We start from the raw sequence: 21923 nt of genomic DNA on the forward strand, positions 1-21923 counted from the left end.
CAGGGACCCAGGGCGCCTGTCCCCACAAAGCCATCCTGAACCATGCCAGTCCTGCCCTTTCTTCCCGCAGTCTGGTTTCTGACGATTATGATGTGTCTGCCCCAGCAGATTGGTGCTTGTTAACTTGAGCGCACGCTGGCAATATCTGTGATTTTTAAGAAATTCAAATATACATAAAATAATATATAATAATAAATATTAAATTATTATATATATTAACATTTAAGAAATATAATATACAATAATTATATAATAACGTACTATATATAATACAGAATCATATACTGTATAGTATATATTAATATATATATATATATATATATATATATATATATATATTCCTACTGCCTTTTGATCCAGAGAATCTTATTCAGTGTATCTTGAGAATGTTCCAACATGTTCCAAGCATGTTCCAACTTTAAAAAATTCTACAAGAGATTCTCACATGCCCAGCTGGGTGAAAAACACTGAATCATAAACTACTTACAGGTGAGGACTATAAGTGATAAGTGTTCTAGACACACCTACAGTTCTGTAGATTTTGTTCAGTGGGGTCTTGTTGAATGGAATTAAATTGAATTTTGTACCAAAATTTCTGTGCAGATTTGAATCTGTGGTTTTGCTGCTATCACCCTTCTCTATGCTATAGATCAGAGATTGACAAATTATAGCCATGGCAACCAAGTCTGGTCAAGCCCACTCATTTGTGAAGTTGTCTATGGTTGCTTTCAAGCCACCACGGCAGATTTGAGTAGTCAGGACAGAGACTATATGGCCTGGAAAGCCTAAAATATTTGCTGTCTGGTCCTTTGCAGAAAGAGGCTGCTGACCCTTGTTCTAAATGAATTTTTTCATGTAAAATAGCACGCTGTGCATTTTCTGTGTCCAAGTGAAATGGAATGCTGGCAATGTGATTCTCCAGCTCCCTGGGAATACTTATCCACAGTGTATCTTGCTTTCTTTCCTCCTTAGACCCACGTTCCCCCTCCCCTTCTGCCAGAGGGCTTGAGCGACCACCCACTTCTGCACCAGGCCCGCCTTTTCTGCCGAGAACAGGCACCACGATGAGTGGGGTGAGCATCTATTTTATTTTGGCTGGGAGTGTGATTTCGGTCAATTGCGCTACTTGCAGATTATGCTACGACTAACTCTTCCTTTGTTCGCTTTCCAGGAAGCAATGGATGCCGTCAGTGTCTTCGGCATAAACGATGATGATCTGGGGTCGGGTAATAGCAGTTTGGATTATTTACTTGATGATGACAGCTTACTGTGTTCCTTGCAAGAGGTCAGAGAATTCTCTGAGCTGTTTGTGCCAATTGCTTACTCCCTGATATGTGTCTTTGGCCTCCTGGGCAATATTTTGGTGGTGGTCACCTTTGCTTTTTATAAGAAAGCCAAGTCCATGACAGATGTGTATCTCTTGAATATGGCCATCGCAGACATACTGTTTGTCCTCACTCTCCCATTCTGGGCCGTTAGCCACGCTACTGGCGAGTGGATTTTCAGCAACGCCACGTGCAAGCTGATGAAGGGCATCTACGCCATCAACTTCAACTGTGGGATGCTGCTCCTGACCTGCATCAGCATGGACCGCTACATCGCCATCGTGCAGGCCACCAAGTCCTTCCGGCTGCGGTCCAGAACGCTGGCGCACCGTGGGATAATCTGCTTGGTGGTGTGGGTGGTGTCGGTCCTCATCTCCGGCTGGACGTTCATGTTCAACCAGAAGTACCACGTGCAGGGCAGTGACGTGTGTGAGCCGCGGTACCACGAGGGCTCGAACCCCATCAAGTGGAAGCTGCTGATGCTGGGGCTGCAGCTCCTCTTTGGCTTCTTCATCCCGCTGGTGTTCATGATCTTCTGCTACATGTTTATCGTCAAGACCCTAGTGCAGGCTCAGAACTCCAAGCGGCACAAGGCCATCCGCGTGATCATCGCGGTGGTGCTGGTGTTTCTGGCTTGCCAGATCCCCCACAACATGGTGCTCCTCGTAACGGCCGTCCAGCTGGGCAGGATGAACCGCCTCTGCCACAACCAGAAGCTGCTGGCCTACGCCACCAACGTCACCGAGGTCCTGGCTTTCCTGCACTGCTGTCTCAACCCCGTGCTGTACGCCTTCATCGGACAGAAGTTCAGGAGCTACTTTCTGAAGATCGTGAAGGACCTGTGGTGTGTGCGGCGGAGGCAGAAGGCGCCGGGCTTCTCGTGCTCCAGGCTGCACTCGGAAACTTTCATCTCCAGGCAGAACAGTGAGACTGCAGACAACGACAACGCGTCGTCCTTCACCATGTGACCGGCCGGGAGGGAGCCCGTGGCCCCCGATCGGACTCAGGGGCCTTGTCCTCCCGCAGGCCGGAGCCCCCGGGGTGCTCTCTGCCTGGCCCCCAGAGCAGGCCCTGGGGAACGCCCCGATCACAGCCAACTGCGGACTCGCGTGGACATTTTCAGGAATCTTCACGAAGCAGCCCGAGAGCACGATTTCTCCTGCCCGCCGCAGAACTCGCAGGGTTTAGAAAAACAGGACAGAAAAGGAGTCACGTAGGAGCCCCCACTCAGCTCATTTTCGGCAGAAGGTGAGACATTTCACCCAAGCTGGAAAAGCAACACGGGGGTGGGGGTGGGGGGACAGACAGGAGGACGCTGGCTAAGCATGGGCGTCGACCGTCCCCGTGGATAAGGCAGATGGGACAGCACCAGGCCATCGGGATTTGCTGTTTGCTTTATTTCCTTGAGAAAATGTTCTCTGCAAGCAATAATTCTCCAAAAATCAGGCAGACAAGAGTTCCACGAAGATGCACACAAACAGCAAACATGCAGCACACACAGGGGCTTAATAAACATCTGTTAGACAAATAAAGTGAAATTGGGGGTTATGGTGCAGTTTAGCATGTAAGCTGTTCAAATTACCTTCTTTAAAAAGTGCAAAGAGGCTTCCCTGAGACAATACAGCAAGAGCAGCGAGCGCTTCTGTTCCGCTTCCAGAGGAGAGCAGAGGCAGCACAGAGCGGACCCGGTGCCAAGGGCTTCAGGTGGCGGCAAGGACCTAGGACCATCCCCTTCTGCTGCTGATTTTAAAGTGGTTTTACCCAAAGTCTGAGGTTAATCACGGAATCAGATTTTAACAACTCTCTTCAGCTTCTAGAAAGTTCCTAGGACTCAAGTTTTGAGGGTGCTTTGTAAACATATGAACATAAGTAGGAAAAAAAGGAAAAAAAGAAACCCAGACATTACAAAAATGCAAGCATGTATTAGGAAGGTACTAATGTGCGTTACAAAGATACTGACATGCCTAATCCTGAGGAATGCGTTCTCGAAACTTTCCATTGTTCTTGTAAGCTTTAACTGCATCTCTCTATGAAATTCAAAGTGATATCTTAGGATTCCAAGTCGTATGTTTGAAACATAGTTTTGGCTTTGCAAAATGAAACTATTTTGGGTATGAAGTAGGAACTGTCATCCAGAATCAGTGCCCTGACCCGGGAGATCGAGGTGTCCAGAGGTGGCGCATCCCGAACACACCTGTGAGCATTGGACTCCGGCAACCAGAGCACAAGGACGTTACCCAGATGCTCCTTGCAGGGTCGCTGATGCGCTGAGAGGACCTATGGAGAGAAGTTTGTGTTTCTAAGCTGGCACGGAAATATGTCGCTTATTGTGGCTGGAAATAAGCTCTTCTGTACAATTTGAATTTTCAGATAAGTGAAGCTTACTTCTTTATGCAATAACCCATTTAAAATTTCAGCCATAATGAATAAAAGTGTTTCTAAAATATGATACGCACTTTATTTCATTCAATATCATCGTTGTTTCTTGCTGCCTTGGGCATCAGAACAGGCACACCTGTGACTGGTGCAGCAATGCCTTGACACCCTCAGGAGACACAGAGCTACGTGGGGTTTGTCCCTTTATTAAGGGGCTCTAGATTGTTCTTTAACAGTTTGGTATCTACTTTTCATTGGTTTCCCCAAATTCCTTCCCACCATCAGGCTCTGGCTGGACCTTGCCTGTATCTGCCATTAACCCGTCCTCTGCACCTCTGCAAATGCCATCCTACTATGGGTGGGGAATCAGCTATCTGCTCCGGTCACAGCTGTCTCCCGAGGGGCAGTCACGTAGGACTTGCCTGTCTGTTATTAATAAATTAATTGTATACATGTGCTTACATTTATTACCTACGTACCTGTGTGTGTTTATATATGATCACAACTATTTATGCTGACCAGAAGACAATTTCTTTTGGTTCCTGTTACAAAGCAGCTGAGGTGGTCTTTCTTGCTCAATTATTTCTGGATAAATGAGATTTTGTTATATGCAAATCTCAACAAAGGTGAAAATTTAGGCATTGAAACATCACCTTGCAAATGACACACCTAGATGACAGGTGCTTAAGTATCGCCTTGCAGACTGAGTTCTTATTTGCTTCTGAACAATCTAGTTTTATTATTTATTATTTTTTAATTTTTAATAATATTTATTTATTCATGAGAGACATAGAGAGAGAGAGAGAGAGAGAGAGAGAGAGGCAGAGACACAGGCAGAGGGAGAAGCAGGCTCCATGCAGGGAGTCTGACGTGGGACTCGATCCTGAATCTCCAGGATCAGGCCCTGGGCTGAAGGTGGCGCTAAACTGCTGAGCCACCCAGGCTGCCCCAGTTTTAAAAGGGGGCCAGAAAAGTACACTATTTTCAAATCCTTTTAAGATTTCTGACAATGTGTGCAGATTCCAGGGACTCTGGAGGTAGGTGTATGTACAGAGAATCTGGTCTAACTGACTATGGAGTTACGCTAATAGTGTACCAGTGCATGAGTTTGGGAAGGTGCCGTAACAAGATCTCACAGAGCAGCAGCTCGTACGACAGATAGTCCCAGTCTTGCAGCCCCGGAGGCTGGAAGTCTGAGGTCCAGGTGTGGGCAGGTGTGGCCTCTCTCCTGGGCATGCAGACAGCCACCTCTCCCTCTGTCCTCGCAGGGTCTTCCCTCTGTGCTCTGTCTCAGTGTGTGTGTGTGTGTGTGTGTGTGTGTGTGTGTGTCCTGAGCTCCTTGTCTTATAAAGACACCAGTCTTACAAGGACACCTTGTCTTATAAGGACACCCACATGACCTCATTTCCCTTTCCCCTGTAAAGGCCTTCTCTCCAAATGCAATCTCAGTCTAAGGAACTGAAGGCCAGGATGCCAACATGTGAATCTGGAGGACACAGTCCAGCCCATAACCACGTTTTCTGCAGGTAGAGCAAGTTTTCATGTTAAATTTTCCAGGCAATTTCCTCCTTTCTAAGGAGATATATTCCAAATATCCACTCCCATCCCAGTTTCTCAGGTTCTTGGATGCACATCCCCATGGAGTGAAGCTGGGAAAAGACTGCAGCTGTCTGGGGTCAGACCCCACCCTCTGCTGAACCTGTACAGTGGCTGAGCCCCAGTACCCACCCCCCCACCCCCCCACCCACCAGGGGCAGCCCTGCCTCTGAGGAAGTCTCAGCACCATGATTCTGGAGGCCACGACTCTAGAGGCCAGTCTGAGGCCCTCGGTCCCAGCCTTCTGAAGCCCAGCCTCTGGCTCTGCAGCAGTGTGGTGGGTTTGCCCTAACCCACTGCTCCCTCTTCTCCGGGCATTTGGTGTGGTGGTGGCAGTTGTGGCAGCAAAAGGCGGCGGTGGCGGTGCCTGTGAGACCCCATTCTGCCCACCCGTGTGTACAAACAGGGTTCCTGCGCTCAGGGTGGCCTCTGCTGTGGTGACCCAGTTCTGGGCGACCTCACATCCTCCATCACGACGCTGGGAAAAGTGAGCGTGCTCCACATTTACTGTTAGATATTTGGAGGGTCTTGCCCCACAAAGTCCAACCGCTGTGACATGGTCTACACTCCGCTCCTTGCCCTACAGGGACCCTGTCTTCGTGCTCAGAGATTGTACAGCAGGGGAGGCTGCAGATGCCCCACTCAGAATGACCCGCACTTTGCACATTTCACAATTCGGTACATACACCTGTCACACTGCTGCAAATTGCCAGCTTGCATTCTTACGTTCTTCCTTTGGTTGCATTTGCTAATATAAAAATTTTCCTGATGTTTTATTTATGGAACTCCATAAGGTAGCTGGAGGCCAGAGCTGTACCTCCCTAATCCTTGGTTGGTTTCTTTTTTGAGTCCAGGTAGACAATCCAAGATGATCAGTAGGAGGCTATTGTCCTCAACTGCAGGCTGTCCTCTTGGTGCATGGGGGCTGCTCTAGCTCCCCCCATAGCATTTCTATCCCAGCCAACAGAAAGAGGGGAAGGGGAAAGCAGGTGGCGGGGGCCTTGCCGTTAATGGGACAACCTGAAAGTTGTGGGAATCCCTTCTTCCAGCCATTTGGCCCTAACTTAGCCATGTGGTTACAAGCAGGTGGAAGAAAGCTGGGGAAAAGCCCTTCCCTGGCTGTCCGGGTCACCTCCCTGTGGAAACGGTGAAGCACAGTAACTCTGTTACTAGGTAAGGAGGGAGCAGGGGTGCCGGGAAAGGAACTTCAGGGGAGTGAGGACCTTTGGATGCTTACCAGGAGGCAGGAGGCAGGGCGCAGGGAGAGGCTGGATGTCAGCTGAGGCCCCAGCTGAGGCCAGAGGCCGGCCAGGGAGGCAGGCCAGGCTGCAGCTTCCCTCCCTGCATCCCACCCAGGAGCCCACCGTGGGTGCTGGTCCATCCACACTTTCAGGGCACTGTGTTTGGAAAGAGGGTTACTAGATTGCATAAGGGATTTTCATTCCTCTGCTGCCTTTTGAGAGACAACTGGGTTCCTGAGTCCAACCTGACCCTGCGGGGATCCCTCTCCGGAGCCTGGCCTGTAGGCAGGTGAGCCTGCAGGGCTGCGGCCGGCTCCTCGGCGGGGCGCTGCCGTCCCCTGGTGGCCACAAGCGGCGCGCGCAGGCTCCGACTGCTCCCAGCATCTCCCGGGGGGTGCAGCGAGCCTGCGTGGGGCACTTCAAGGTCACGCTCAAACACAAACGGACGAAGTGGGAAACAGTAAGTGCCTGAAAGTCTGTAGGCACCGAGGTGCCTCTGACCTCAGCGTGGTGTACTTTGTATTTCTACCCTGTGTTCGACGTCATTACGATAACAAAATAGTATATGACGTCCGACTCATGCATGTTACATAGGTGCACACGTATAGTAGCATTTGCTGAATGATCATTTTGTTTTGCGCTTTGATGAGATGGTGTTGGAACAAGGTGGGAATCGAAGAAAGTTCTCCAGCGAAAGGACCTGACTGTGCGGTGCATGCACGTTGGAAGCACCCCTCGCCCCCAAACCTGCACCCAAAGTAAGAAACCAGCTTTAGGATGTCAAAGGATGGAAAACATGGGATAGCATGTTAGCAAAACATGGGGATAGACTTCCTGGTTTAGGAAATAAACGAAAGGAAAAGTATCAAATTGGGCAATGAGGAATCTAGGAGTTAAAATGAGCATTCTTATGGGAAAGAGGCATATAATAAAAAAGGAGATTCTAGATGGTCTCATTTCACCCTTTAACTGGAGATATAAAAAAATATAAGTGCCTTCAGATTTTGCATTTTTAATGGAGAAATTTTATTTGTAGTGAATAAATCTATTCTATAGGAAGAACCCAACATACAAAATATACAATATACAAAATGAGTCTTTTACTGTAACTTCTAGAATTGGTATAAAATTCTCACGTGGGGCATCTGGGTGGCTCAGGGGTTTAGCGCCTACCTTTGGCCCAGGGCGTGATCCCGGGGTCCTGGGATCGAGTCCCACATCGGGCTCCCTGCATGGAGTTGCTTCTCCCTCTGCCTGTCTCTGCCTCTGTGTCTCTCATGAATGAATAAATTCCTTAAAACCCCTCATGATAATTATTAAATTTAAATCAGATTGCAGCATTGCTACAATTTTCTAAATTGCCTTTAATTTCATGTAATAGTAGACTGGCTCTTATTTACTTATTTTTTTGCTACATGACTACTTTTATTTTGGTTTTCAGGAGTTTGCTTGTTTGTTTTGGTCATAGTATACACATGTGTCTATAAATGTGCACATATTTTATAAATGATTTTGAAAATACAGTATCTATCTATCTACATGTACTTTATACATTTTAGGACAGTTTTTAGCGTGTTCTAAAGTAATAAGAATAGATTTGTTTGAAGATTTTATTTATTTATTTATTTATTTATTTATTTATTTATTTATTTATTTATGAGAGACAGAGAGAGAGAGAGAGAGAGAGAGAGAGGCAGAGACCCAGGCAGAGGGAGAAGCAGGCTCCCTGTAGGGAGCCTGATGCGGGGCTCGATCCCAGGACCCGGGGATCAGGACCTGAGCCAAAGGCAGAGATGCTCAACCGCTGAGCCACCCAGCTGTCCCAAGAATATGTTTTTTAAAAAGAAGACGTTATAATCTTCTACTCATCAAAAATTAATTCTAAAATCAAACACTCATTTTCTTAGCTTTCTACATTCTGGGTCTATCTGCTTTGTTTCCCCCTAAGTATTAGGACAGCAGGGGAGCAGCATGGCATTTGGGTGGGTCAGCATGCATGGAGAATCATTACGGCTTCTGGTCTGTGCGGAGTGACGGGAGGTGCACAGGGGTCCTCCCTGGAGACCCCTCGTCAAAGGTTGCCAGTGCCACGGAGCGGGGAGCTCAAGACTGTAGCCTCACCTTTGGGAAAAGCCTCTCAATGGAGGCGTCCCTCAGTCACGTGGAGCGAGTCACACAGTAGCCACCACCGGATCCGGGAGCCGGGGCTCTGGGGTCCCAAGTATGGAAATGTGTGTGGCCCTGAGAACTATGTCCTCAGCTGTTGGTCCCTTCCTATCCAAGTCCTCGGTTGGCTACGGGTGATCTCTCACTGCGGCATAGACACTGCACACCTCACTGCCTTCAGCCTGTGACTCTGTTGTAACCAGACCTACTGGGTACCAGTGTGTCCCCCATCCTGGGAGACCTGGGAGCCAGCTCCCACTGGCTGGCCCACCCCCGGGGCTCCAGTGTGGATGAGAAATTAGCTATGTTTGAGCCCACCTGCCTTCTACCATTACCATCGCAGGGCCGAGCCCGTCTACGCGGGGCATCACCTGGGCCTGGCGGGTCTCCTCCCGCGAAGGATGCATCTCACCCTGCAGGCTCCACCTTCCTCCCACGCTCTCCTCCACCTCCCCCCCCCCCACCAACTCTGGTAGGCACTAACCCGAGGGGGTTGCCTTCACGGGAAGCCCTACCATCCTCCACAAAGTGGCAAAGGCGTCTGCAGTAGGTTCATTTTGGTCTGAGTGCTTCTCTCCTCTGCATCCCATAGCTGCCCCTGGCCGTGGCTCCTAGTGGGTCCAGCACAGTCTTGATACCCTGGTTTTTAAGCCATGGTTAAAAATAATAAGCTGAGCACAGATGTGGGATATAAAGGATACAGTTGACCTGTTTTGAACGCCACATTTCACAGAGAAGCAAACTCAGAACCCTCTTTGCAGGTTTGATGTGGATCCTCCCGGGAAGTCACAGCTTTGGCTTCCTGCCCCTCCCCGGGATGCTCACACCCGGTGCACCCACCCTTGGGTGTTAAGGAATCGGTCAGTACCTGCCAACTGAGGGAGACGCAGCCACTCAGCAGGCAGCGCCAGCACCTGAGGCTTCTCCAGGCTGTTCACGGTTACCATGGTTACCAGGGCAGCCAGGCAGCGGGATCTGGAGGGAGGTGGGCAGCACCAGGAGGGGGGCATCTGTCCATGGGCAGGACCGTCAGCCCCTGGGAGGCCCCTTCCCACCAGGAGATGCTAAGTTCCCATCCTCATGGGAATGAGGGGCCCTGGTTGTATGGGCTGCGTCTCCCCCACGGAGGATGCCAGACTCTAGCTCCCTCTCTGCTAAAGACCCTGTTTGTTTTCATCGCCCCCACCCCCGCCCCAAACCCCTTAGACATCAGGATGGGAGTTTAATTTTCAAGTAATGTGATTACTGAGTTACCATGGCTTCCAGTGAATTTCATCACACCGTTTTTATAAGTCTCCTTCCTTTATTTTCAGAGTGTTTACCTTCCTATTAGCAGAAGAAATAAGCCGTGCATTTTTCTAGGCAGCTTGCTCTTATATTGTCTTATGCTGGTGATTGAAATCAAAGCAACACCATGTTTTATTATTTTTTTTAACACCATGTTTTAGACCAGAATAAAAGCTCTAGTTGCTTTTAATGTGTTGTGGGTAAAAGAATAGAATCACAGAAGTGTTTCAGGCGTATTAATCATACTAACAGGTTGGGTGTTATGCAACTGATTGGAGCCTTCAAACTTAGAAGTGCGATCACACCAAAGTTCTAGTAAAAATGAGAACCGTGAGTCATGACAGGGTTGGGGAGTTTCCTCCACCTGACAGCGACACGCACGCTAGAAGCCAGAGCCCCACGTCACACGGCCTCCACCTGAGCCGCGCTCTTGGCGGTCGAGGAATCACTTTTCAGAAGTGTATTTTCTCTAAAATGTGAATGTGCACTGCATTTGCACCCCCCAGTTCCTGCTCAGGTTTAGAGTTTTGTTTTGTTTTGTTTTTCTTTTTTTTTTTGCCTGAGTCTTTTAAGTTTAGAAATAGTTTTGATGATTGAATATGTCTTTGTTGGGTGTTAACTGACTAAATCACTTGGCTCAGAATCGGTGATGCTACTCCAGGCAAGTGTGAGATGCAGATGGGTTGTGGGGAGGCTGGGCTGTTTCTTCTGGCCGAAGTGTCACACAAGTGTAATGATCACAGAGCAGAGTGAGCAGTCGTCCAGAGGTTGACGACAAACCGGCGCCGGTGATGCATCCCCATGTTTAGCAGTGCTGGGTGAGCAGTGCCGGCCCCGTGTGGTGTGGCCGTGACAGGAGGACACTGGCTTGATGACAAACAGAAACTAAGTGATGAGCTTTGCAGATTTCGGACTGTCCCCCAAATAGCAGAGTTAGGGGTCAGTGTGCTGCGTGTGTTGGGAGGGAGAGGCTCCAAGGACAGGGGCGGGGGGCCGCTGGATGCCGAGGGGACCGAGCCCAGGTGGAGGTGTGGAGAACAGGAAGGGGACGTCAGTGGGGAGCTGGAGGTGACAGCAGAGACAACCTGAAAATCTGCCCTGACAGGTGTCGCTGACGTCCGGGCTCTGCTCCATGGGAGCGTGGGGCAGCAGGCTGTACAGTCCGTCTTCCTCCTGTTGCTCAGAGCCCACGGCGTTACACACACAGATACAGGGATTGACATAAAGGACGTGGCTCGGGTGGCTGTGGGACGAGCAAGTCTGAGGCTCAGAGGGCAGGCTGCAAGCCCAGGCAGGGTTTCCAGTCTCAGTCTGGGGGCACCCTCAGAGTTTGGGCCTTAGGGCCCTCACCTGATTGGACGAGGCCCACCACGGTAGCGAGGACCATCTTCTCTACTCATAGACAACTGACTGTAGATGTTAATCACAACCATAAAGCACCTTCCCACGACACCTGGACTAGCATCTCAGGACCCATTGGCCACCATGGTGGACACATGAAGTGGAACCATCGCACTTACTGAGGAAGGGGCGCTGGAAAAGTGTGCTTGAAACTCGGAAGTGTATAGAAGGGAGGCTACAAGGTAAAGGCCCTCAGGGGTCAGGATAGGACACTGATTGGTGGACGTGGGAGGGGTGAGGCTGCACCTCGTGGGGGCAGGGCTGTTACTAATAGGGTGGGGCTCCACCAGCCTACACAGCAGGCACACCCCGAGACCCTCCGGGCCCTCTGCTGCCGGATCTGTCGGTGACGCCTGTGCTGGGCCCCCAGGTCTGGGTCCTCTGCTTCTCCCTCCCTCTTCCCCTCCTCCCTCCCTCTCCCTCCCCCTCTCAACCTCTCCCATCCTCTCCCATCCTCTCCCTCCCTTCCCCTCCCTCTCCCTCCCTCCCCCTCCCTCTCCCGACCTCGGCACACGCTGGCTGTGTCCCCCCACCCCCACCCTGGGCCTGTCTGGCCCTGAGACACACTGAGCCATACCCCAGACCATCCCCTGGACCACAGTCTCCCCAACACACTGCCTCTCAGCAGCTGCTGCAGATGCACAGTAGGAATGATAGCAGGAATGTCACAGGGCTCAGCTCCCTGGATTCAAAGTGACCCATTAGACCGACTGTCCTTTGCCAATGAAAATGCAGAAAGCATTCTGGGCTCCTTCCCTGGACAGACAGACAGACGCCTGGAGGGAAGATTGCTGGGTTTTCCCTACTGCCACAGCCCACGGCCAGGAGTGCTCCTGGAGAGGGGGGCCTGCGGGGCCCCTGGGTCTCCCCAGCAGGTGGGAGAGAGACCAGAACCCCCAGGGTGCATGTGTGGGGAGGGGAACGGGCAGATGGATGGAAAGAAGGAACCTGGTAACCGTCCTGCTTGTGATGCCCTGAACCCAATTCCTATTGTGTGGTATTCAGTCCATTTAGCTTAGAAAGTAAGATTATAGTTCGGACCCAGTATTCCTGCTGTTATCCTTGACTAGAATATTAAATAAATCGTTCCTTGTTATGGTCCTTTTTGAAAAAAAATACATAAAAGGGAAGCCCAGCACCAGTTTTTGGTTAATATCTCTGGCACTCGCAAGATTCCTTTTCACTTAATATTCTTCTACTATTTAACTGTAATCATCTTAATTCCCCCACGGAGGCAGCTGCTGTCTCCATCACCCCTCTCAGGAAGGCGGGGTGAGCCCACCAGCTGTGACCTGGCAGCCTTGGGCATGCGCAGGAAGAAGGGGCTGCTCAGCCTGGGGCCCAGGACACGTCCTCAGTGAGCAGCCGCTGGAGGAGCACCATGTGCCAGAGCTCATCCCTTTGCCTTCTTAGAAATCCAGGGGCTTGGCCTCTGGATTTACCAAAGCTCATCCCTCTTGGCCTCTGTATTTACCAAGATCATCCCTCTTGGCCTCTGGATTTGCCAAAGCTCATCCCTCTTGGCCTCTGGACTTACCAAAGCTCATCCCTCTTGGCCTCTGGACTTACCAAGTTCATCCCTCTTGGCCTCTGGATTTACCAAAGCTCATCCCTCTTGGCCTCTGGACTTACCAAGCTCATCCCTCTTGGCCTCTGGATTTGTCAAAGCTCATCCCTCTTGACCTCTGGATTTATCAAGCCCATTCCTCTTGGCCTCTGGATTCACCAATCTCATCTCTCTTGGCCTCTGGACTTACCAAGATCATCTCTCTTGGCCTCTGGATTTACCAAAGCTCATCCCTCTTGGCCTCTGGATTTACCAAAGCTCATCCCTCTTGGCCTCTGGATTTACCAAAGCTCATCCCTCTTGGCCTCTGGATTTACCAAAGCTCATCCCTCTTGGCCTCTGGATTCACCAAGCTCATCCCTCTTGGCCTCTGGACTTACCAAGCTCATTCCTCAGAGCATCTCACTAACTTTCTCCCGGGTGCCTGGATCTGGCCCGCCTTTTGGAAGCCTTTAGCGAATGCTTCCATTGCAGGACGTTCCCACCAGTTCCTACCAGTTCCCACAGGGTGCACACAGGCTTTGCTGACCACCAGTGGGTGTGCAGGAGCGCAGTGTCTTCCCACGCTCAGCCCCATGTGCGCTCCCTCTGTTTCCTCTATGCGCACCTGCGGGGAATTCTGTGCGCCCCGAGGGCATCTCCATCCTGCCTGCGGGGGACCCATGGGGGCCGTAGGGTACTGCAGTTCTCAGGGAGAGTGCCTGCTCGCAAGGGGACACAGGGGGTACCGCAGGGCCACGCTGGTGACTCAGCCCGGGATGTGCTGGCCTCGGCGAGCCTGCCACAGTGGGCATGGACCCCGTGGTGCTTAGCAGATGCCGCATCTCTGTCACAGAGGGCCAGTTACAGGGATGCCCCGGGCGTGAGGAGAATAAAGATGTAAGTCAGCAGTGAAAGAACACAGAGAAAGGCACGAGGCTGAGAATGTACTGGGGAGACCCCCGACTGGTCCCCAGAGGCCCAGGCTCCTGTCGTGGTCTTGCCAGCTGGCGACCTGAGGTCCCAGCCACACTCCTAAGCCTGCAGAGAGGTGGGCTCACCTGTAAATGGGGAAATAGTACTTTTTTCGCTTACCCCACAGGTTTTGCAAACGGACAGTACTTATTATTGAAGCTCCATTGGTGTGTTTACTATTTTGGAACCCGTTATGCTACGGAAGCACGGCGTGCCCTGTGTGGAGTGTAGACTATCTATACCCTTACACTACTCACGTGGAGGATGGAAGGGAGGTGGACAGCCGGGGTTGTGCAGGAGCAGCTGCAGCCTCCAGGAGGGGGCACCCCTGAGGCCTGGCCTGGGAATGTCCAGGAGGGCAGGGTGCAGACGCCCCATGTGGAGGGGGCACAGGCTCCGGCCTGTGTCCGCCGGGGCAGTGGGCCCGGGGCCCCTCAGCAGCCCTATTGAGACCGGAAGGGCCTGGGCTTGCCAGCCACGTAAAGGCTCCTCGGACAGAATTTGAAGGTACACTGGTCCTCTGGCTGATGCTTCTGGTGAAAAGGAAATTGTGTGACATCTGGGGCCACACAGCAAACGCCCCGCTGGCCTGGCCCTTGTGTCAGGAAACTTGGGGCAGGTATTTGTTGGCCTCACACCCATGAGGGTGGCTGCTGCAGAACTGGCTGAGACACAGGTGTTGGGGAGGAGGTAGTGGTACTGGGGCCCTTGAGCACTGCTGGTGGGAACGTGCAGTGGGGAACCCGCATGTGGAGAAGAGCGTGGTGAGCCCTCACGGAATGCAAACTACAGTTCTGGACGACCCAACAGTCCTGGAACCCGCATACTCAGAAGGATTGAGAACAAGATCTTGAAGGTGCGTCTGCACACCCATGTTCACAGCAGCACGATGTGCAGCAGCCAAAGTGTGGAAGCAACACAGGTGTCTACCCACAAATAGATGGATAAACAACACGTGGTCTATCCACCGTAGGAAGTATTATTCGGCCTTGGAGGAAGGAAATTCTGGCCATGTTGCAGCCTGGAAGCATCTGGAAGACACTGGGGTGGGGGTGTGGGAATAAACCAGCTACAGAAAGACAAACACTGGACAGTCCCACCTGCGTGAGGTCCCTCAGGCAGTCCAATCCCCCAGAGACATAAAGGAGATCAGTAGGCACCAGGGTTAGGGTAGGAGGGTGGGGATTAATGTTTGATGGGACAGAGCTTCAGTTTGGGAAGATGGAAAGTTCTGGAGATGGATGGTAGTGATGGCTGCGTAACAGTGTGAATATACCTACTGCCACTGGACTGTGCATATGGAAAATGGTTAAATGGGCAGATTTTATGTGATGTGTCTTTTACCACAATTTAAAAAGGGAGACCTGGGCAGCCAGGGTGGCTCAGTGGTTTAACACTGCCTTCAGCCCAGGGCCTGATCCTGGAGTCCCGGGATTGAGTCCTGCGTCGGGCTCCCTGCAGGGAGCCTGCTTCTCCCTCTGCCTGTGTCTCTGCCCCTCTCTCTCTTTCTCTCTCTCTGTGTCTCTCATGAATAAATAAATAAAATCTTAAAATAAAATAAAATAAAATAAAAAGGGACCTTCCAAGGATGACTTTGCTTGAGCAGTAGCGGTGTGTTCCAGAAGCTTCGGAGAGTCACCGACACACTTCAAAGCTCCTGGTCCAGCCCGCAGGCAGATCCTGACCCTTAAGTCAATCAAAATCGTTGGCTTGATTAGCAGCAGAAGTGACTTGAAAATATAGAGGAAAAGCTTACTCTAATATAGATGAAAAATGATCGCGTTTTCATTTGTATTTGTGTCTTCCTAGAATATCTTTAGGATGTTTTAAGTTTGCCTCTGGATCCAGAATGTCAAAGTAGATTTTAAGAAACCTATTAAGTAATCAATACAGTTAATTTATTAACTTTAAACCAGGCTAGTTTGCTCATGTATTTATTATTGATTCCACAAACGTAGCCCGTGTCTGGTGTGTGCCAGGCCCTGTGCTCAGTGCTGGGAACGCAGAGATGGCCATTTTTGAAGCTTTAGGGAGAGGACGCAGAGGGGAAAGCAGATGTGAGCACCAGAGGGCGGCCTGCGGCAGGGAGAATGTGTTGGGGTACAGGTGGGGTGTTGTCAGGGGACTTTATTAAAGGGGTGGGTCTCAGGGGCTCGACCAGAAAGGGTGGGTAGGAAGTCATAAGACAGAGACTCGAATGATCTGTGCAGGATGCCTGGCACCTAGAGGACTTATGTTTAGCCAAGGAGGCATCAGTGGCCTGCTGGATTTTGGAAAAAGAAATGACAACATTAGCAGTATTAAAAAACACTGGCAGTCTCCCCTGAAAAGGGAAAGAAATTCATCACTCAGATTGAAATTCAGGCTCTTGGCCGTCCTTCCAGATGACGCTGAGATTTGCAAGACTCGCAGATGAGACCGTGTACCTGCTGTATTATAAGAAGTGAGTCAAAAGAGAAAAGAAAGTAAAACTTGCTACCGACAGCAAAGTTGTTGTGGTTCTGAGGCCTAGCGCTTGCTGCCTACTGACACTTTCCTTCTGACTCACTTCCTTACTCAGAGAAAATAGTTTGGAGAAGGACAAGAACCACCTCGCTCCCTGGTACGTCTTCAAAGAGGACAACCGTCTGAGTGCAGAATTTGCGGGGCTTATGTGGTAGGACTGAGAGGACGCGATGCCAGAGAGGCATCTTCGGAGGTGGGTGCTTGACCCCTCCAGAACCTTCCAATGTACAGAAAAGTCGTCCTTTTGCACAGGTGTGCAGAATGAAGCTTGAGGCCTACAGAATGCTCATAGAAGATCTGGAAAGGATTCACCGGGAAGAAAGAATCGAAGCAGACCTTTGAGTTAGCAGAATATTGTGACCTCCGCTCCACTGAACACCTGTCCTGCTCTAGGCCCCGTGTTGGGGGCGCACAGGTAAAAAGCTGTGTCGCCGAAGCCTGCGCAGTCTGCTCAGGGTGTAAATAAAGTTAATGGAGTAAACCGATCATTTGCAAACAGCGGAGTAACACCTGCGGGATGCGGATCATGTGTCAGGCTCCGTGCTCAACAGTTCTTGTGTTATTTTCCTTAAACTGTATAATAATCCCACAGGTTGGATTGTGTCATCCCCATTTCACAGACAAGGGAAGTTCAGAGCAGCGGGGTGGTTTGTCCTAGGTCACAGAGCTAGGAAGTGACACAGCAGGATGCTGACCCCAGGGCCCTGACCGTGGCCACTCACCCAGGGACGGCCAGCTCAGGCTGCACGTTAGCAGAGTGCCCTGGGACTCCCCAGACCGACCGAGTCAGAATTTCAGGGTTGGCCAAGGCATCAGGGTTTCCTGAAAGATCCTGGTCCCTGCCCCCTCACCCCCGACGCTGTGCAGGCTGGAGCAGAGAGGAGGGCCGGGGCTTTGCCCAGGACCCCGGTGTAGCACTGTGATGAGACCCCCAGTTGCCAGGCTAACCACATGAGCAGGGATTGGTAGGAGGTGCAGCCAGCTGCTGAGCTCCTGCAGAAAGCTGGCTCGCCCAGCAAAGAGCCCGGAGACAGCTCTGCTGGGAAGGTTTGCAGAGCCTGGTGCTGGGCTGGGAGCCTGTTCAAGTGGCCCAGGTAGGCCCACCTCTGAGGGCAGAGCCGCAGCCAGGTCTGTTGGGGGACTGTGTGAGTTTATTTTATTTTATTTTATTTTATTTTATTTTATTTTATTTTTTTGGCTGTGTGAATTCAAAGTGTGATTTACCTGTGCAGAGGGTAGCTGGAATATCTAGCCTGAGAGAAATGGTAAGAAACATCTGGACAGATTATTGGGTGATCAAGTAGAGAATGCCTACAGAGAATTCGTCATGATACAAAAAAGGTTAGATTTTTATAAAGCAGCATGTACAATTGCACATGCAGTAAGCCCAGGGCAAGAAAACAGGCACGGTGTAGAATGTGTTCACAGCAGAGAATTTTATTCAGACCTCTCACATTATCATCTGGTCACATCTCCCTTCCAGGCCCCTGCAATTCCACTCGCTTGAGAGGACAAAAGCCCTGCAAAAGGTAGCACACCATCACTGAGAGCATTTTTGATCCTCAGAGGACTTTGTTAGGCAGAGCATCGTAATAGGAACACACATTTTAAATTTGGCTCTCAGAAGGAGCCTACCTGCTAGGCAAACAGATCCTGGAGGTAGTATTGCCATTTCCTGTTGCCTAATGTCACCATTTTTAACCCTAAATATTACAGAGAGCATGGGGCAGCCCTGGGAAAAGCAGCAGTCTGTCCGTGTGGGCACAGCAGGTGCAGCTACGGGTAACGCGACAGGTGTGCACCTCCTCACAAAGCAGACCCTGTGCCTCATTGAGCATTTTGGGGAGTCCCTTTTGGAGACCATAGCACCAGCGTTGAACAGAGGATGAGACAAGGGCATCAGGAAGGGGTCTTCCAAACTCTGTTGTCACCATAATGAGCTCCAGATGTGGGACATAATTTAAGACCATGCAGGGGAGCTGGGGCTGGGCTCCAGGGGGCGCACACGCTCTGAGTGCTCCCCCACTCTCTGCCCACCAGGCTGAGCAGGTCCCCAGGGGCCCCTCTGTTCCAGTTAGGCTCCAGTGTCAGGGGAAACCACCGACTCACACGCAGCTTGGTGCCTTGCACGGTGCATTTCTCCACGAGGCATTCACTACAGTGACTTCTCAGAGCAGGAAAGCAAAATGAGTTTCAAAAGCATTTAGACATTCACACCTGAGGAAGAAATTCTGGAGGCAATTTTGAGAAATTTAGAAGGAATGTGTTTCTTATAATAAACTAGAGAACTCTGTTGTCTTTGACGGAAGGTACCATCTATGCAAATGACGCAGGATTGTATAAACTGGAAAGCACTGTGTCGCAGACAGAGCAGAGCATGGCACACAATAAGGCACCCCCCCCAGAACCTGCCTTGCAGCCCCCCATGCCCGCTTTCCCAGGTTGGTGATCACAAGTCTGCGCAGCAGGTGGGGAGAAAGCAGACTTTCCGCATTTGCCAGCTGAAGCAGAGTGAAAGCAGACGGCTCACCACCACCAGACAGCGAGAGCAGTGCAGTGCCCCTCTCAGCCTTCACCTCCCGGACTGACGGGCCCATGAGGTCACCATCCTTCTGGGGTGAGGGGGGTCAGTAGCTGCCTGCTTCTAGGTCAGCCGTTCAGCCTGCATGGTCGTGGGTGAGGAGGGGGCTCTGTTGCTAATCTCATCTGCTGTCCGATCCCATAGAGCAGCTGAAGGAAATCTGCAGACCATCTTTGCCGCAGGGGTGCCCAGGTGTGGGTCCTGATCCGGGTGGCGCAGCCCTGGAGTGTCCTCCCCCCGCGACCCTCGGGGGCGCTTGCTAGCGCTCAGCTCCCGGCCCTTCCTGTGCTCCGGGGCCCCGAAGGCCTCAGGAGTAGGAGTCTCTGATGTCCCCTGGGGCCTCGGTGTCCCTCCCCCGGCCTCTGAGCGTGTTGAAGACCTTGCGGTAGGAGTGTCTGAACGCGGGGTTGGAGAAGCAGTATAGCACCGGGTTCAGGACGCTCTGCAGGTAGGTGAGGCTGCTGGCCACGTCGGACACGTGCACCATCGGCCCCAGGGCCCTGCAGCCGCCGGCCCCCTGGAAGATGGCCATCAAGATCCGCGCCAGGAAGCTGGGCAGAAAGCACACAGCGAACAGGACCACGACCACAGTCACCAGCGCCCGGGCTCTCTGCAGCTTGGGCTGTTTGTCCGGGTCTCGCAGGCGCTTCTGGAGGGTCCTGATGATCCTGGCGTTGCAGAACAGGAGGAGCCCGAAGGGAAAGATAAACTGCAGGAAGAACAGTGCTTCCTGCCAAACGATGCTGAAGGAGAGGTCCACCCCGGGGTCCGGGTTGGGGCAGGTGGCCTCCGAGACGAACAGGCTCTGGTGGGTGAGGCCGAGCAGCAGCAGCCAGATGAAGCCTGACACCCCCCAGGCGGCCCGGCAGGACAGGAGGTTGACCTTCAGCCGAGGGTGGACCACTCGGAAGTACCGGTCTAAAGCCACGGCCGTGAGGAAGGCGATGCCCACCCCGCGGCTGAGGACCTGCAGGAAGTGCAGGGTCTGGCAAGACACTTGCCCAAAGCTCCACGTCTTGCGTCTCAGATAGAAGGCGGCGTGGAAGGGCAAGCAGAAGGTCAGCAGGAGGTCGGCCACGACCAGGTGCAGCAGGTAGACGGCGTAGGGCTTCCACACCTTCAGGCGGAAGAAGAAGGTCCACAGCGCCACGACGTTGCCCAGAAGGCCCAGGACGCACTCCAGCGCCAGCAGCGTGGCCACCGACACCTCCACCGCCCTGCTGCGTGCGGAGCAGTTGGCGGGGACCACGTCGCCCATTCTGCCGCCAGAGTCGTTGTGAACGTAGCAAAGCACAGAGAACCCGGGCTTCTGGCTGGGCTCCTTCCCACAAAATGAAAGAAACAGATGTTTTCCTGCCACAGGACGTACGAGTTCTGCATTTTCTCAATAAGAAAAAGTACTGAACCAGCATCAGCATCAAGTCAAAAGCAAACTAAAATTTGTTTGGGGAAAGAGGATCAGTGGGGGAGGGGAAAACCCTTGCAGTTCATTCTGTTTTGTTTTGCCCTGAAAAGGGGAAATTGCGTTTCGCTTCCCATCATCTGGCGTTTTGCTGGAACGATGATGTCCTGACCGTCTGGGTGAGCACAGTTATGCCTCTGCGGCGGGCGCCCTGGAACCTGAGAGGCTCCATCGCACCAGGACTTTCTGGCTTTATACAGTGAAGATAACGATGAAAACCAAAGGGTTCTCTAGCTTGACTATGCCCCGTGGGAGGTGCTCCTCTTCCAGGGGAAGGACACTTGCTGAGACTCCTCTGCATCGGGCTCCATGTCACACATGGGTGCACTGATCTGCTCCCTGACATCACAGAGGATGCTCCGGGTGGCCCAGTCATCTCACTCATGGTTGACCATTTTCAATTGTCTTCTTATTTTGTCAAATTTTATCTTCTGTGGAGGAGACCTTCCCTTCTCTCCTACATGACCTGGATGTGATCTAGACCTTTGGGCCTCTGTTGACCCTGAGAGTAGAGTGAAACTGATGGCTGGTCAAGATGCATAGAGTCCACCAGAAAGGTCATGAGATAGTAAATGAATTCAATCATTCCTTCCCATTGTGGACTATGCTTGACCTTATTTCTGGCCCATCTTGTCCTTGACTCATCTGGGTCCTTACTCATTCTCAACCCTGACTCACCTGAGTCCTGACCCACTGTTGACCGTCACTCACTTGGGTCCTGACCCACTGTTGATCTTCACTCCCCTGAGTCCTGCTCCAATATTGACCTTCACTCATCTGGGTCCTGACCAACTGTTGACCCTCATGTATCTCAGTTCTGTTTAGTGTAGTTTGAGCTCTGGAGTCAAATATATTTTACTTCTAACTCTGGTTTCTCCACTTAGCAGCAGTGTGATTTGGGGGAAGCAGAAGAATGTCTGTGTACCATCCTTAACAGTGAGAAGTGAAGGTGACAGTACCTCCTTGCAGGGTCATGACCAGTGTCTGAGGTTCTATGACAGGTGGAGTCCCTTCATGCCATACCTAGGGCATCATGGATGCTGGATCCACTTGCAGTTGTCATAGTTAACCTCAAGTGATGCTTAGACTTTCAAAAAAGCTCCTCTTGCTCCCAATGTGGTGCTTCACCTTTGCGCTGACCATCAGTTCTAGGGTGCTCTGATGCCTCCCCTTCTGAGACCTGACCTTAGACCTAGAAATGTCTCAGGAATAATATTTACTAAGGTTTGCACTCACCATGTTATCACAGTGAACTGTGCAATAATGAAGTGTGGTAGGTATAATTCTAAGCTCTATTTTATGGATGAAGAAGTGGAGGCCCAGAAATGTTAGGTAATTTTTCAAGGTCACAAGGTCAATAAATGGCAGGACCAGGATCCTCCCAGCCCGGATTACAACCAGAGCCCGAGGTGTTGACCACACTGCTCTGCTGCCTCCCGAACGGCTGCAGCTCACTCCTGTG

General features: G+C 51.4%; 2 protein-coding genes across 4 annotated transcripts in view; one reads left to right on the plus strand and one right to left on the minus strand.

Annotated features, from left to right (window-relative positions):
* CCR6 (C-C motif chemokine receptor 6) overlaps positions 1 to 3774 on the plus strand; it is a 28034-nt gene extending 24260 nt beyond the window's left edge. For all 3 annotated transcript variants that reach the window (XM_072830676.1, XM_072830657.1, XM_072830666.1), the window contains exons 3-4: positions 973 to 1073; positions 1172 to 3774. In XM_072830676.1, coding sequence (XP_072686777.1) covers positions 1065 to 1073; positions 1172 to 2293 — 1131 coding nt within the window. In that variant the 5' untranslated portion in view covers positions 973 to 1064 and the 3' untranslated portion in view covers positions 2294 to 3774. The remainder of the gene's footprint in view (positions 1 to 972; positions 1074 to 1171) is intronic.
* Positions 3775 to 17835: 14061 nt separating this feature from the next.
* Positions 17836 to 20505, minus strand: GPR31 (G protein-coupled receptor 31). The gene has a single exon (XM_072798791.1). The coding sequence runs from the start codon at positions 20255 to 20257 to the stop codon at positions 19307 to 19309; it is 951 nt and encodes a 316-aa protein (XP_072654892.1). The 5' UTR covers positions 20258 to 20505; the 3' UTR covers positions 17836 to 19306.
* Between the last annotated feature and the right edge of the window lie 1418 nt (positions 20506 to 21923).

This window comes from Canis lupus, chromosome 1 (genome assembly GCF_048164855.1).
Source record: "Canis lupus baileyi chromosome 1, mCanLup2.hap1, whole genome shotgun sequence".
NCBI lineage: Eukaryota > Metazoa > Chordata > Mammalia > Carnivora > Canidae > Canis > Canis lupus.